Source organism: Bremia lactucae (assembly GCF_004359215.1).
Source record: "Bremia lactucae strain SF5 chromosome Unknown BlacSF5_NotPlaced_167_SHOA01000113.1_325088bp, whole genome shotgun sequence".
NCBI lineage: Eukaryota > Oomycota > Peronosporomycetes > Peronosporales > Peronosporaceae > Bremia > Bremia lactucae.
In genome coordinates, this window is record NW_027152180.1 from 273,517 (window position 1) to 289,197 (window position 15,681).

The window sequence follows — 15,681 nt, forward strand, 5'->3', positions numbered from 1 at the left end:
ATGGAGAGTCCGTATGACCTCATCCTAGGCATGCCATGGTTGGCAAAGTACCAACCATGGATAGACTGGCGTACACGCACAGTTGCGAACTCTACGCAGGACACCGGAAAGGATGTGCTCCTGCGAGAGGCCTATGCAACTGATGTCGTGTCGAACACAGTTGAGGGTGCGTTGACGGGATGTCAAACGTCACCAATTCCTACCCAGCTCGTGGAGACTGAGGTAGTGAATAGGACGATGACAAGTAGTCATGCGTCCGAATGTCCTGCACAGAGCCGAGAGCCTGTGGCAGTAGACGGCGAGCTGACAAGAAGTCATGCGTCGCATAAACCGGCACAGTGCCAAGAGCCTGGTGCGGTTGGAAGGGGTGCGTTAGCCAGGAGTGCAACGACACCCGCTTCCCAGAAAAGGGTCGTGGTAACTCGAAAAACGAGTACCCGACAGATTAGGACGATCAAAGGCACGTCTAAACGAGTGACCTTTGGATCAGTCTCTAATGAAGAGGACGGGCCTTCGAACGAGGTGTTCGAGGCCGTCAAAGACGAAATTGCGGAGGCATCCTCAGTTGAGGTGCTCCGGCAAGTCTTTAAATCTGCCGAGAAGATAGTAAATCTCCCGGAGATGTCGTGGGATCTGTTCCTTGCCGAATTAAAGGAAGGAAAGATCCACGAAATAGTCACACCAGTTCCAGAAGAGAACTTGGTGGACTGTTGCTCGTCGTCCACACTGGACGAGAGCGTCCTAGAAACAGACATAAAGAAACGGTTCGCTGCTTAAGGCCCTTTAAGAGACAGTCCGTTTTTTTCGGGTTCTGTGGAAATTCGCGACGTGCTCCCAGAAGAAGTGCCGAGACGCCTACCAGCAGATAGGGGCATCGGGCACGAGATAGACCTCGAACCTGGCACCAAGTATTGTGTGACCAGGCAATGCCCGTTGCCGAAAGAATAAGTCGATTATATCGATGAGTTCTTCGACAAGCGAGCCAAGGCGGGAAATGTGCGTGAGAGCAAATCGCCTCACCCCAGACAAGGTAAAATCAGTAAAGGAATGGCCAATCCCACGGCATGTGAAGGATTTGCGTCAATTCCTAGGGCTCGCTAATTACTTGCATAAATATAGCAAGAATTATGCTGAGCAAACTAACCAATCATCTGACCTCCTTAAAAAAGGACGCAGAATGGGTTTGCTTTAAAAGAACAAGATGATGCGCTCACATCAGTGAAGCAATCTCTTGTAGAGGCACCGGACTTGGCATTGCCAGGCGCGGATAAGCCTTTTAACGTCGTCTGCTATGCAAGTAATTTTGCAATCGGCACGCGCTCATGCAGAAGGATGACGACGGTGTTGATTGCATCATCTTTAATCAGTCCCGACTTTTAAAAGCCGCGGAACTAAATTACCCCGTGCATGACAAAGAGCTACTTTCAATAAAGTATGCTCTTGTCGAGTTTCGTGTGCACCTACTGCGCACCGAACCATTCGTGGTTTATACGGATCACGCATCACTGCGGACCGCAATAAACTCACCGCAGCTCTCGCCTAGAATGGCAAGACGGCTTACATTCATATCAGAATTTAATATTAAAATTGAATACAAGCTGGGTAAGTCGAATGTCTTGGCCGACCGTTAATCGCGCAGACCAGACTTCGACGTAAGACCAGGAAAGTGTGTTTTGTGTTTAAGATTATTTCAGCCAGCAACGTTGGCAGCCTTGAAGGCATACTATTGACGAGCTTATTAGCCTCTGAAATAAAGAGAGTTATAGTCAGGACGACCATTCTCGTCTGCTGTTGGATCACTTTAGTGGACGAAAGGTCTTCCTTCCGTCGCACCTGAAAGCTAAGCTCAATCGCTTTAGCTACAGCGATGGCCTGTTATGGCAGCAGCTGTCACCTTGTGATCCCTTGAGAATCTATGTGCCTCATGACACAGATCTCAAGCTGATGATCCTTCAGAAGCTCCATGATGCGCCATCTAGTGGACATCTGGCCGTAAAAAGACATTTTACGAGTGCCAGAGGAATCTTGGTGGCCACATCTATATAGATGGGTGGCCAACAATATTCGCTCTTGCGAACAGTGGCAGCGCATTAAGCCTGCACCGTCCAGTAGTGCGCCACTGAAGCCGCTACCGATTCCAACCAACTGTTGGAAGTCAGTAAGTCTGGACTTCATGTTTGGCATGCCGCCTGATCATAACGGTCGGACAGGGCTAGTCGTCTTTGTAGACATACTGAGCAAGATGGTGCATTAAGCACCATGGAAAACATCGATCACAGGCAAGAAGGAAGCTCTCTTGTTCCTGGATCATGTTCACCTACAACACGGGATGCCCGAGTCCATAGTACCGGACCGCGATCCGCGTATTACGTCTGGTTTTTGGCGAGATGGGCTCGAGCTGCTAGGTAGCAAGCTCCACATGTCGATCGCAGATCATCCCCAGACCGATGGCCAAACAGAACGTGCCAATCGGGTCGTGGCGGATGTCTTACGCACTATAGCAACCCCCAAAGAGTGGAGCAAGCAATTGCATTATGAGAGTTCGCTATAAATAATAGTGTCCACGCCAGTACAGGTGAGACACCGTTTTATATGAACGGACTGCGCCATCGTCGGACATTATTTCCGTTTGTGCGCAGCCCGAGTCTTAGTGGGGGCTAGCCACTCACTATGCTCGGTGCGAAAGAGGAGTATAGTTTCGTCAATATGACGATGACCCGCAAGGGTATCATCTCAACGACATGAACTTGCCCTAGTGACTCTGCCAGTTTAGCAGTGGTCACTAGAACTACGTCCTATGACCGACCTCTCGGCGGTATCATAGGCGAGTCTGATGATAAAAGCGTGAGCGAGGCTCAACGCTTTGTGGATGAGCGATTAGCCATCACACGAAAATTCCGTGACGCGATGGCAAGCCCACACAGGACAAGCAAAAACAATATGCGGACCGAAATGGTCGCAAAAATAATGCATGCTTTAGAGCGGGTGACATTGTACTATATAAGTACTGCTACCCTACCTAAAAATGCAATTTCTGTACTACCTGGAGAAAATACTGTTGCCACGTTTCATTGGGCCCTTTACGGTGGTAGAAGATCTTGGAGACCTAAGTTATAGGCTCACCCTTCTCCTGTATATGAACACCCGTATTTTACGTGGGCGTCTGAAACGGTATGTAGACCCAAATGAGGTCACATACCCCCATCCGTCTAAGGAGACCGATGGTGACGCCGACTGTGAGTCGAGCATCGTTCGGGTGAGGGAGACGATGAAGGCGAAAAAATCAGCCGACCGACTCCTCCAACCACAAACAGGACTCGGAGAGCGAGGGACATCACGCGAGTAACGCGGGTTCCTCAGCGTTATCTTCTCCAGAATGTCCAAGCGAGTCTTCAGGCGTTCATAACCCTGACGAGCCTTCGCTCAGACATCATTAAAATCCGAGGTTAGTTGCAAGACTTGACCCTCGAGATCGACAATACGGTGTTCAGCAGCGCTTCACGCCTACGACTGAACGGACGAAGGTAAGGCAGCCTCGTCAGATCCTCGTCCAATGGAAAGGTAACGCGAAGAGTTTCGACTGTTGGGAACCAATCAATACCCTACGTATTGATGTGCCCGGCTTGGTGACTGCCTATGAAAAGGAGTACCAGCTGAGGCCTCTTCTCAAAAAATGGACTAGCAGAAGCAGCGTTGTGAGAAGAAACAGGGGTTACAGCACCGCCCATGATTTCTTTCACACGCAAGCGGGCGAAATTAATTCGCTGCGACCGCTGTTTCATCGCATCAGAATGCGGATGAATGTGGCACGTGAATTCCGCCTCGTATTGGTCTGGCGTTTCTTGTGAAAGCAACACGACCGGGATCGGGAAAATACGCCCAAGCGATTTTCCCTGAGCCCTTTATAACTTAGAGACGCCATAATAATTATGTGCGTCTAGAAGAGCGCGGTCTAGGAGCGACGCTCTTGGCCCATTTAAACGAGGCTATTTAGATGGAGGGGCATCATTGATATTCCCCCCACCGTCACATAACCACGTTCTTAACGACTGGCTTGAGACACCGACTGAGCACGTTCACGTGTCGTCGGCGGAGCTTTAGGGTCAGAGTCCTCTATTTCAGAACCATTTTGGATAATGGTCTGAGCATAAGGCGTTGTCGTTATACCAACTGGAGAGCCGACTGCGCCTTTATGGGCAGCGCTCTCATTAAAGGTTGCTGCGCTATCCAGCGCAGACGACGAGACAGCATTCGTAAATGTTGCTGTCTCCATGTTGTGAGCCATGTGAGAAGTTTGGATGGGCAATAATGCGCCATCATCCTTCCTCATGAGCTCGTTGTCCGCATCACTACTATGAGGTGACGGCAACGGTGTCGACTCATTGTAGTCGACAATGAGCGACGGATCAACATCCTCACTGTTAAAGTGGGATGGATCCTTTAGCCCTGTTAACGCGACAGCNCCATCTAGTGGGCATCTGGGCCGTGAAAAGACATTCTTACGAGTGTCAGAGGAATTTTGGTGGCCACACCTATATAGATGGGTGGCCAACTATATTCGCTCTTGCGAACAGTGTCAGCGCATTAAGCCTGCACCGTCCAGCAGTGCGCCACTGAAGCCGCTACCGATTCCAACCAACTGTTGGAAGTCAGTAAGTCTGGACTTCATGTTTGGCATGCCGCCTGATCATAACGGTCGGACAGGGCTAGTCGTCTTTGTAGACATACTGAGCAAGATGGTGCATTAAGCACCATGGAAAACATCGATCACAGGCAAGAAGGAAGCTCTCTTGTTCCTGGATCATGTTCACCTACAACACGGGATGCCCGAGTCCATAGTACCGGACCGCGATCCGCGTATTACGTCTGGTTTTTGGCGAGATGGGCTCGAGCTGCTAGGTAGCAAGCTCCACATGTCGATCGCAGATCATCCCCAGACCGATGGCCAAACAGAACGTGCCAATCGGGTCGTGGCGGATGTCTTACGCACTATAGCAACCCCCAAAGAGTGGAGCAAGCAATTGCATTATGAGAGTTCGCTATAAATAATAGTGTCCACGCCAGTACAGGTGAGACACCGTTTTATATGAACGGACTGCGCCATCGTCGGACATTATTTCCGTTTGTGCGCAGCCCGAGTCTTAGTGGGGGCTAGCCACTCACTATGCTCGGTGCGAAAGAGGAGTATAGTTTCGTCAATATGACGATGACCCGCAAGGGTATCATCTCAACGACATGAACTTGCCCTAGTGACTCTGCCAGTTTAGCAGTGGTCACTAGAACTACGTCCTATGACCGACCTCTCGGCGGTATCATAGGCGAGTCTGATGATAAAAGCGTGAGCGAGGCTCAACGCTTTGTGGATGAGCGATTAGCCATCACACGAAAATTCCGTGACGCGATGGCAAGCCCACACAGGACAAGCAAAAACAATATGCGGACCGAAATGGTCGCAAAAATAATGCATGCTTTAGAGCGGGTGACATTGTACTATATAAGTACTGCTACCCTACCTAAAAATGCAATTTCTGTACTACCTGGAGAAAATACTGTTGCCACGTTTCATTGGGCCCTTTACGGTGGTAGAAGATCTTGGAGACCTAAGTTATAGGCTCACCCTTCTCCTGTATATGAACACCCGTATTTTACGTGGGCGTCTGAAACGGTATGTAGACCCAAATGAGGTCACATACCCCCATCCGTCTAAGGAGACCGATGGTGACGCCGACTGTGAGTCGAGCATCGTTCGGGTGAGGGAGACGATGAAGGCGAAAAAATCAGCCGACCGACTCCTCCAACCACAAACAGGACTCGGAGAGCGAGGGACATCACGCGAGTAACGCGGGTTCCTCAGCGTTATCTTCTCCAGAATGTCCAAGCGAGTCTTCAGGCGTTCATAACCCTGACGAGCCTTCGCTCAGACATCATTAAAATCCGAGGTTAGTTGCAAGACTTGACCCTCGAGATCGACAATACGGTGTTCAGCAGCGCTTCACGCCTACGACTGAACGGACGAAGGTAAGGCAGCCTCGTCAGATCCTCGTCCAATGGAAAGGTAACGCGAAGAGTTTCGACTGTTGGGAACCAATCAATACCCTACGTATTGATGTGCCCGGCTTGGTGACTGCCTATGAAAAGGAGTACCAGCTGAGGCCTCTTCTCAAAAAATGGACTAGCAGAAGCAGCGTTGTGAGAAGAAACAGGGGTTACAGCACCGCCCATGATTTCTTTCACACGCAAGCGGGCGAAATTAATTCGCTGCGACCGCTGTTTCATCGCATCAGAATGCGGATGAATGTGGCACGTGAATTCCGCCTCGTATTGGTCTGGCGTTTCTTGTGAAAGCAACACGACCGGGATCGGGAAAATACGCCCAAGCGATTTTCCCTGAGCCCTTTATAACTTAGAGACGCCATAATAATTATGTGCGTCTAGAAGAGCGCGGTCTAGGAGCGACGCTCTTGGCCCATTTAAACGAGGCTATTTAGATGGAGGGGCATCATTGATATTCCCCCCACCGTCACATAACCACGTTCTTAACGACTGGCTTGAGACACCGACTGAGCACGTTCACGTGTCGTCGGCGGAGCTTTAGGGTCAGAGTCCTCTATTTCAGAACCATTTTGGATAATGGTCTGAGCATAAGGCGTTGTCGTTATACCAACTGGAGAGCCGACTGCGCCTTTATGGGCAGCGCTCTCATTAAAGGTTGCTGCGCTATCCAGCGCAGACGACGAGACAGCATTCGTAAATGTTGCTGTCTCCATGTTGTGAGCCATGTGAGAAGTTTGGATGGGCAATAATGCGCCATCATCCTTCCTCATGAGCTCGTTGTCCGCATCGCTACTATGAGTTGACGGCAACGGTGTCGACTCATTGTTATCGACAATGAGCGACGGATCAACATCCTCACTGTTAAAGTGGGATTGATCCTTAAGCCCTGTTAACGCGACAGCAGCAGTAGCTGTCGGCGTTTCGACTAAGGCATTGGACGCTTCCGGCGTGTTAACGCGGCGCGTGCGCTTAGTGCGATGTTGAGTGGCGTCTTTGGAGACGACTTATCAACGTGGCCCTTTTCGGTGGCATCTTTGGCGCCGTGTATGAAAACACAGGTCGCTAAAGTAATTAAGAGAACTAGCGGCGCGTTAAGCAGCTCGCAGTTCCTCCTTCCTCTTTGACAAATTTTAAATTTTAAGTCGTTCTTGAAGGGGAGTATGGTGTAACGGGCTAAAGTTGCCCTAATTTTACACAGTCCCCGTTAAGTACACCAAGTGAACTTAACAGGATGGTCAATTACTTAAATTAAGTAATTAGACCCACCACTCGGGTGTGGTTCACATTTGTGACCAACCCTTGTGTATGCGGTGCACATAGATAGCTGCATTCACATTAGGAGGGATGACGCCTAGCGTCATCCGTAACGCGAGGTATCTAGAAAGGCGCGCTCGCAATACATATAAGTGTTATCGACAGAGATGACGTTTTCGATTGGGAATAAATGGTATTTCTAATTAATGCGATTAGATATAAAACACTTTGAATACTACTTCCTACTTAGTAAGTGCGCACGAGGAGCCGGATTGCCGCTCCCGTGACGATACTTTACTAGAGTAGTTAGTGCGTTGAGTGAGGTCTTTAAGGCAGCCACCACAACTACCTCAGTGCACGCAAGAGAAGACGGTCAAAATGCTTCCTCGCTGTGCTAGGGTGTGTGTCTGAGTAGAGCGTGGTCGCATTACGACGTGTCCGCCTACAACATTGATACGGCCAGTAAAGAGCAGCGTGCTATCCCTACACGACACACGTACGACATTGATTCCACCAAGGTTGAGCGTGTTAGTTCACAAAATTATGCGTGTAAATCTACAAAACGACGTCGACATTGCTTAATATGTGAATCAAAATTAATTGTACCACTAAGATGTTGTCTCTAGTCGTCTTCGCAGCTTTAGGTAGGCTTCTTTCCTTCAACTAGGCGAGGAAACTAAACGTTCAGAAGCTAGTCATTATTGATGATATGTGAAAATCAGTCCAGTTGGCTTCTTATTTGTTGAGTGCTCGCAAATGCATACGTGACTCGAAAAGATATTAAACTTTTTCATTTGGGCTCAAAATAGTGCAAGTAATTCAACCAATGAATGACCTCGCTCGAGTTAAAAGTCCAAATTGCAACGATGACTTCGGCACAGCTAGAGCAACAATTTCAAGCGCGTATTGCCCAGGCCAAGGAGGCTGCGCGTCTGGCATCTATCGCTGCAGCTGCGCGGTCGGAGCAAGCATCACATGCACAGCCGTTTGCAACTATACCATCCGTGCCTGGCCTTCCGTACTACCCAACGTCAAGTCCTCCAGTCTCTTCCAAGTTTACAGAGCCGTTAATTATCAAAAATGTCCCTCTCGACATTAAAAACCGCATTGATAGGCTTGTGGAGTTTGTGGCTCGTAATGGCGCTGCATTTGAAGCCACGGCCAAGCAACGTGAGATGAATAATCCCGATTTTGCGTTTCTTAAACCCGGTGGATTGTATTCGGACTATTACGAAGCAAGGAAACGACAAGTATGCGGAACGCAATCGCTTCCAGGAGCGCCTCATATGAAATTTTCGAGCTCGCTGCCTCCACAAGCTTTGACTACGTCTCCTAACAGCTTTCCTCTAGTATCAACAAACCTTTGTAGCATGTCAGTTGGTGGTATGGCGAATGTCTGCAAGTTTGCACGGACAAAGGGAGTCGAAGCCTATGCACCAATACCTCTCGAAGTGATACTGAACGCTGCCAAGTTGCCGCCAGTAGAACAAGCACGACTGGAAATTCGATTGGCCGAATTTTATCAAAAGGACTAAAGATCATCAGGAAAAAGCGAATTAAGTGTTATTTTTACCTGATTACGATAAGGTTTTTATTAGTAAAGAGAGCAAGCGTAACTTTGTAAATGCAAAGATTGTTTTTCTTAAAAAATCTCGTGATTTTTTTCGGCCACTCCACTCTGTTAAAATGGAAATAATTTGTTGTGAATACTTGCACCCGATCCGTTAAGAATTTGCAAGGCTTTTGGCTCAGATTATTTTCTACGATGACTAAGTCGACGCTATTAAGGCACAAAGTTACTACTGCTCTTAGTAGGCATCAACTCTTGTCATTCTGCTATCTCGCACTTAAATTGACGATATGCCTTGCGCACTGCGAGTCTGGACAGAGGTGGCCATAGCTCATATAAAAACAAGTGGTGGACCTAGGTTAAGAACATGGCTGTGGTGACAAACAAGCAGGCAACTTTGCATTGCAATCGGCTTTAGATCCTGTCGAGGATGTTGTAGAGAGCGACGCGACATGTAGGCTTGAAATCTTTGCACGGTGATCCTAATAATCCTTCTTCGTCTAAACCACGTTTCATCTTGACAAAGTGTCATTAAATGCCATTCTGTAGTCGAGTTTTAAACACCACAGAAGAAAGAAAATTACAATTTTTCGCCAATGCCCGAAAATGTACATTTACTTAAAAGGATTGCGTGAAACATTCTTTGAAAAGCTTCACGTCGTCAACTGTAACTTTTAATGACGACAAATAACTGCTAAGTTTAAAAAATTGAGATCGTTGACGCTCGGATATGTGAGGTAGCTCAAAGATTGACCCAACGTGATTTTTTAACGATAAGCTGCTCGATAACGCTTCTAAAGCACGTAAACGTATTCGTTGTAGTCAAAAGTGCTGGTTAATTCATCTCCACAAAAGAACTTAACGATGTGATCACAATTGCTCGTTTTTCGTGTCCACTTGTCCGCCATTTCCGAATTTTAGATAAACGGCGCTTACGAACAACGAAGGCAGCAAAGCCGAAGTAATTGTATCTCAAGTCGTAAGTTGATGTTGAGAAGGTTCGAAGCGTTAAATCGAGCAGGTAGCTCTCAGTTCGTGGACGATATATTGACGGACGGAGAAAATTTAGTGGAACCAGTCTTGTTATTCATCACACATATATGATTCGTGACGTATTCACCTTAAACAATACAACTAATGTCAGCTTCACAATCACAACCATTTGTTACCCTTGATGGTCGCCGCTTAAGCACAAGCGTCGCGAATCGCCACTTTCTGGCGTTATTCGAGCATAATAAGGGGGAATAAGTATAAGCTGCTGCTCCATGGACCCGTCGCGGCCCAGCTAATCCTGTATAATCGACTTGTTGTATTTCTCTGGAAGCAAATGCCGTCTATCAGGTAGTAAAGGTACAAACCCACTAACAAACTCAGCTCTAAAACGATCCTTTGAGCGCTATCGCCACGCTAATCGGTCGTTCAAAACGGAGGAATTTGTCGACCGTCTTCGAAACGTTGTTGTGTCGGGCAGGATCCGTGGATTAATTAAAATCGGATTTGTAGTATGTGAGCTCGTTCGACGAAATTGGGGCTGCTCAGCTGCATCAGAAGTCTTTTGTTTCTTTCGAGAACGCTCAGCTTCGTCCGTATTTGACGCATGGACCGCACACGGCATTAATTTGTCCTCGTCCTCTGTAAGAATGTGAGGCGATAGCAGTCTGGCATCACTACGAGGCAGTCCGAGCGATTCATCAGTTTGTGTCGTTTTATCCGCAAGAACTGGAAGCGTCCGAGGCTGTGGATGCGCCTTTTTCTCACTAAAAGAAACGTGTCGAGTGTCCGTCCTTGTTTCATAGATTGGCACGTCTCTAAAAGTGGTGATTGTATCATGTCCTGCCGAATTCGAGTCAGTAGTCGTCATCTGAAGTGCCTGGGAAACTGCCGAGCTATCAGTCGAGCGTCTAAGAGACGGATTCGCGGAATAAAGACGCTTCTGGGTATTATCTTGAGGCGTGCCGGTAGTATTCCACAACGACGTGGGCTGAGCACTTACTCGGATTCTTTTGCCACTCGACCGATTCATTCGATACCGATCGGCTTGTATCGTTGGTAATCCTGCAGCCGAGTGGGGCGTCAGAGGTCTTGGAGTAGACAAAGGAGCGTGACTTGGTGAGTCGTGGCTCCTGAAAGTAGAACCTGAAGGACGTACACGATCCAAGATATCTTCTCGAATCGGAGTCACTGTAATGACGCGTTCTACCGGATCAGATGTAACGATATCGTGGTCTTGTACGGTGCAAATGTCTTCGTTTTCGTGTAGAAACAAGGCACGTTCGTCATACCGACTGCCGTCAGGCGATCTCTCGGGCGCAGGCTGGCATTCTCGTGGGGGAGTCAAGTGCAGCGTTCTTGCGATTTTCTGCAGACAATGCAAGCAGTTTAGTACCGTGAATTAATTGGTTTTCTCCATGAGTTACAGGCACCCACCTGTGGAGTCTCGGCTTGCCAGGTTGGACGTGATCGTGAAAACGCGGCCTCTTCGTTCCACGCAAAGAAAGCTGGTGTCCTTTCGTGATGATTATTGGCTTTCCCCGCTGGTGTAGCGAGTCGCTCTTGGTCGGGGAGATCCTTACGATGGCTTAGTTGACGTCGACGTTGTTCACACAGGAGATCCTGAAATTCATACAACAGAATAACGTCACGTAAATGAAGCAAAGTCTTGTGCGATGTAAGGAGATGGATATGCACCAGTTGATTTCGCTCCTTTGACACTCGGAACGCGCGATTGTGAACCAAGCGGTCGGTCATCGTAGAGCTCGCGTGCGCGCGGACAGCGTTTGAACTTTTGAATTTGGTCGGGCGTGAAAGGGGAAATAGTTTTTGGATTTAAATTTGGAAAGACAATACAATATTTTGAAAAATCCAAAATTTGGAATTTATCGAAGAATCTGATAACGATTGTCGTGTCATCGAAGCAATGAGTGCGAATTCTTACCATTTCGTAGCGGAGCTACCTCGCTCCTAAAGTCAGACGAAGACTTTCAGACTCAGAGAGTCACTTAGTTCTATTGAAGTAATGGGTTTGACAACTCAGTGAGTCGTACAAGCTAATAAAGCTAAAAGAATTCTAGTTCAAGGGATTCAGGGGTTTGTAGAATCAAGTGGCAACTAGTGCTTAAGAGGATATACCTTAGAAAGGCTTCTATCTCTTACAGATCAATGCGCAAGCCTTCGAAAGGCACTTAACGCTTTAAGATCAAAAGGGGAACTGCACTTTATTTGATTATTTAAATCTAAAAACCTTACCCTAGCTAATTTTAAAATAGATGTTGGCCGCCATATTTATATCTGGCGGCGACCACATTTTTTATTGTTACCCATAATAAATTGGATTTAAGTAACTAACTATTTTAACATTAGATAGAAGGGTATTTTACCCATAAAGTAAATGTACTACAACAACGATTCTCCAACCGATGTGTGCCTGATTACACCCTCCCCCATCAGACTGTTGAAACCGAGTGACAACATTCGCTTCATTTCCTCTTTGAGGCTGGAGCCTAAACAGCTAACCGTTCCATTGTGTGTTTTTTTCCTTTGTCTCATGACAATCAAGCGTCAGTCACAGACTCTTAGCACCTTCCTCGACGAAACCTAAACAGCTAACCGTTCTATGTGTGTGTTTTTCCTTTGTCTCATGACAATCAAGCGTCAGTCACAGACTCTTAGCACCTTCCTCGACGATGAGAGAATGGTGGACTTTGAAAGTCACTCTCCATCAGATGAGGAGGAGAAAGAGCGTCGTTCTCTCACGCCTTCTCCTCCGGAAAAACGTCGGCGGGCACCGAATCCGTTGCCAGAACGTGGCGCCGCTGATGTCTTAACTGCATTGAGCAGGACACGGGACCCTGAGTCCAATATCATTACGAATCCGCTCGATGAAGAGCAAGAGCGGATAATTTTTTATAGAGGAAAGAGCTCGTCGTCGGGCTGCCGAGATAGCGAAAGCTAAAGCTCATAGTGAATGTAGATTTACTCCGCTTAGTGTGGACGAGCGTCTCAAAGAGATAGCGGGTTACAGCTTGGGCATTTGGATCTCCGATGACCCGGCGAGGACGCCGAAGGAGATTGCTGCCCGCGACGCTCTTCATGAGCAACGCCAAAGGTAATGACGCGAAGCCACTATCTGACGCGTTTACGTGATCAAGCCTATCGGGCTTCGTTGACCTCCAAGAAGGAAATTCCGATCGTATTGTTTCCAAACGAAACAAGGAGTGAAAACGAAGTCTCATTTGAGAACTGGGTCCACCGGACCCACCGACTTCGTAATATCTGGAATATCAGAGAGTCTGCGGATAGAGGTGATGTTCGTTTGGAACGGAAGCTTCGCTGCGATTTCGCTAAGCTTATGGCCGAAGGCCAGTTACGTTCGGCAGTTATGCCACAAAACGAAGAAAGGCCTAGCCGATATTTCAGTGCTTCGGTTGACTGTACAACCATGGATCGAAGCTGCACTGAGGCTAAAGATCCACCTAATTCCACGTTTAGTGGTAGGAAACGTCGTTTGACGCGAGTTGACCGTGAGCTTGGCGCTCAAAAACGTCAACGGCGTACGAACAATCTTGCCGAAGAGGTACCTCGAACTCCCAAGAGTTTTCAGAAGAGGAGTACCCTAGCCACTTCACCAGATACTGGTATTGACCCTTACGACGACGTCGCTTTAAAAGTTTCCCCACATGAAACTGAAGGTTCTCCCGCGCATCAAGCAGCGCAGGAGGGGCCAAAATTTCGGCGGAATATGGCACGAGGTGCAACTACTTCGTGAGGTCCTTGCTCGGATTGAGAGCTCTTTTCAGGCGGTTCGGGACCGTCTTTCAACGCTGGAGCATCAGCAGCCTCGTTTAGAGGGCTGCTGGATATCCTGGTGAGGATGCAGCAACTGCGGCACGACCGCCTGTCTCGGCGCAAGCGCCTTCAAGTCTACGTGGGAAGGGTCCCGATATGGCTTAAGCAAGCCAACGTAGAACACAGGGTGTGCACGCAGCTTGCTAGGAAGTTTTAGCGTATAAGCTAGGCCCTTCACAACCGTAAATGGTCCAATTAAGCGCGGGCGCAATTTGATCTTGAAGACCGTGGAAACCAAGTCGGTAGGTAGATGTTAGCGTTTAGTAAAGCTCGGTATCCGACCATATAAGAATTAATACAGCTTCTGCCTTTGGCATCTGCTTGTTCTTTTTGTTTGTTTTGGCTATCAGCCATCGTATCCCTTTTGTGTCTTAAGACACCAAATCGCGTCGCGAGAAACTCGCTAACTTGTTTCCGAACGGTAACAGGGCTGATATCAGCAAGCCTATCGGCCAATTCTCCCCCACCAAGCCCTGAACCACGCAGTGGTATCGTTAACGGAACGCGCGGGTGGGTAAGACCGTTGACATAGAACGGAATATAGCCTGTAGAGGCATGTACAGCGTTATTTAACGCAAACTCCACCACTGGGAGCATTGAGCTCCAGCGCTTTGGTGTCTGAGCACACATGCTGCATAAAACGTTTTCAATGACGCAATTGACACGTTCAGTTTGACCATCGGTCTGCGGATGGTCCGCAATGGACATTTCCAATCTGGTGCCAAGCACTCGGAAAATTAATTTCTGAATTTACCCGTGAAAAGAGGTCCCGATCAGAGACAATTGCCACTGGCAAACCATGTTGTCAAAACACGCGATCAATAAACAGCTTAGCTGTACCTGCACCATTAGTGGAATCCGGCACGACCGATAAGTGAGCCATTTTGCTCAATCGGTCAACAAAGACCACTATACCGGAGTTACCGGCTAAATCATTCGGTAGACCGAAAACAAATCCATACTAATGGACTCCCAGCAACCTATGGCGACGGGAAGACTCGTCAGTGGCGCAGCAGCATGTGCCGAGGGTTTAACCCGTTGGCAAGTTTCGCATGTGCGAACATAAGTGCTGACCCTTATATAAAGTTTGGGCCACCAATAATTCTGGCTTACAGAGCCGTAGGTCTTTTTTATACCGAGATGACCATCAAGGACAGTATCGTGTGCCTCATAGAGGATTCGGTACTTTAAATCCTCATAATTAGGACCACGACCCGCGTAGGGTCCGCGGTGTCTGTAGTCCAAACAAGACTCTGGGGACAATGCACCTATCGACCGCATTGGAGGCGTCATTTGCAGTGACCACAAAGGATCTATGACGCCCACGGATCGAAACAAGAATCGCTACATGGTAAACTTTATTCATCGCGCATCTAATTACTGCCGAGTGTTCTTGGTAAAAATTAAAAATCAAGCTGCAAGTATGTTCAAGCATTTCTTAATTCAATTTGAGGGAAAGTTCAATTGCAAGATCACCCCGTGCTACGTACCGATGGAGGTGGTGAGTACAAGTGTCTTGACATGCTCTGCAAGTCTACGGGGGTAGAACGACAACTAAGCGAAGCAAACAATCAAGCTTTAAACGGAAAAGCAGAACGAATCCATCGTACAGTTTTAAACATGGCCAGGTGTATGATTTTCGCAAGTGGTCTGCCCTTACACTTTTGGGGGGACGCGGTTCAATATGCTACGTACGTTCTTAATAGAGTCCCTACCAGTGCGAACGCGATGCGTATGTCCCCACTAGAGGCTTTGACCGGTAAAATTCCCAGTCTATTCCGACATCGTCGTATGTGGTAGCCCATGGACTATCTATCGCAACCCCGGCAAGAAAGCTTGGAAATCTCGAGTCGAAGCCGGTTTGATCATTGGCGAAGATGATGTCACAACGGGATACAAAGCTTACTTAACTCGCGTAGGGTGGTAGTTACTCAACATGTCAAAAATGTCGAGACGTT

The 15,681-nt window shown here is 47.9% G+C and overlaps 2 protein-coding genes across 2 annotated transcripts; one reads left to right on the plus strand and one right to left on the minus strand.

The window, feature by feature from the left end:
* Positions 1–8,174: 8,174 nt before the first annotated feature.
* Positions 8,175–8,843, plus strand: CCR75_004825 (uncharacterized protein; the record flags this gene model as incomplete). The annotated part of the gene is made up of 1 exon (XM_067962911.1): positions 8,175–8,843. The coding sequence occupies one exon, from the start codon at positions 8,175–8,177 to the stop codon at positions 8,841–8,843; it is 669 nt and encodes a 222-aa protein (XP_067817314.1).
* A 998-nt stretch (positions 8,844–9,841) lies between these two features.
* Positions 9,842–11,626, minus strand: CCR75_004824 (uncharacterized protein; the record flags this gene model as incomplete). The annotated part of the gene is made up of 2 exons (XM_067962910.1): positions 9,842–11,237; positions 11,306–11,626. 2 exons carry the CDS (start codon positions 11,624–11,626, stop codon positions 10,275–10,277), a joined length of 1,284 nt encoding a protein of 427 aa, XP_067817315.1. The 3' UTR covers positions 9,842–10,274.
* Positions 11,627–15,681: the final 4,055 nt, after the last annotated feature.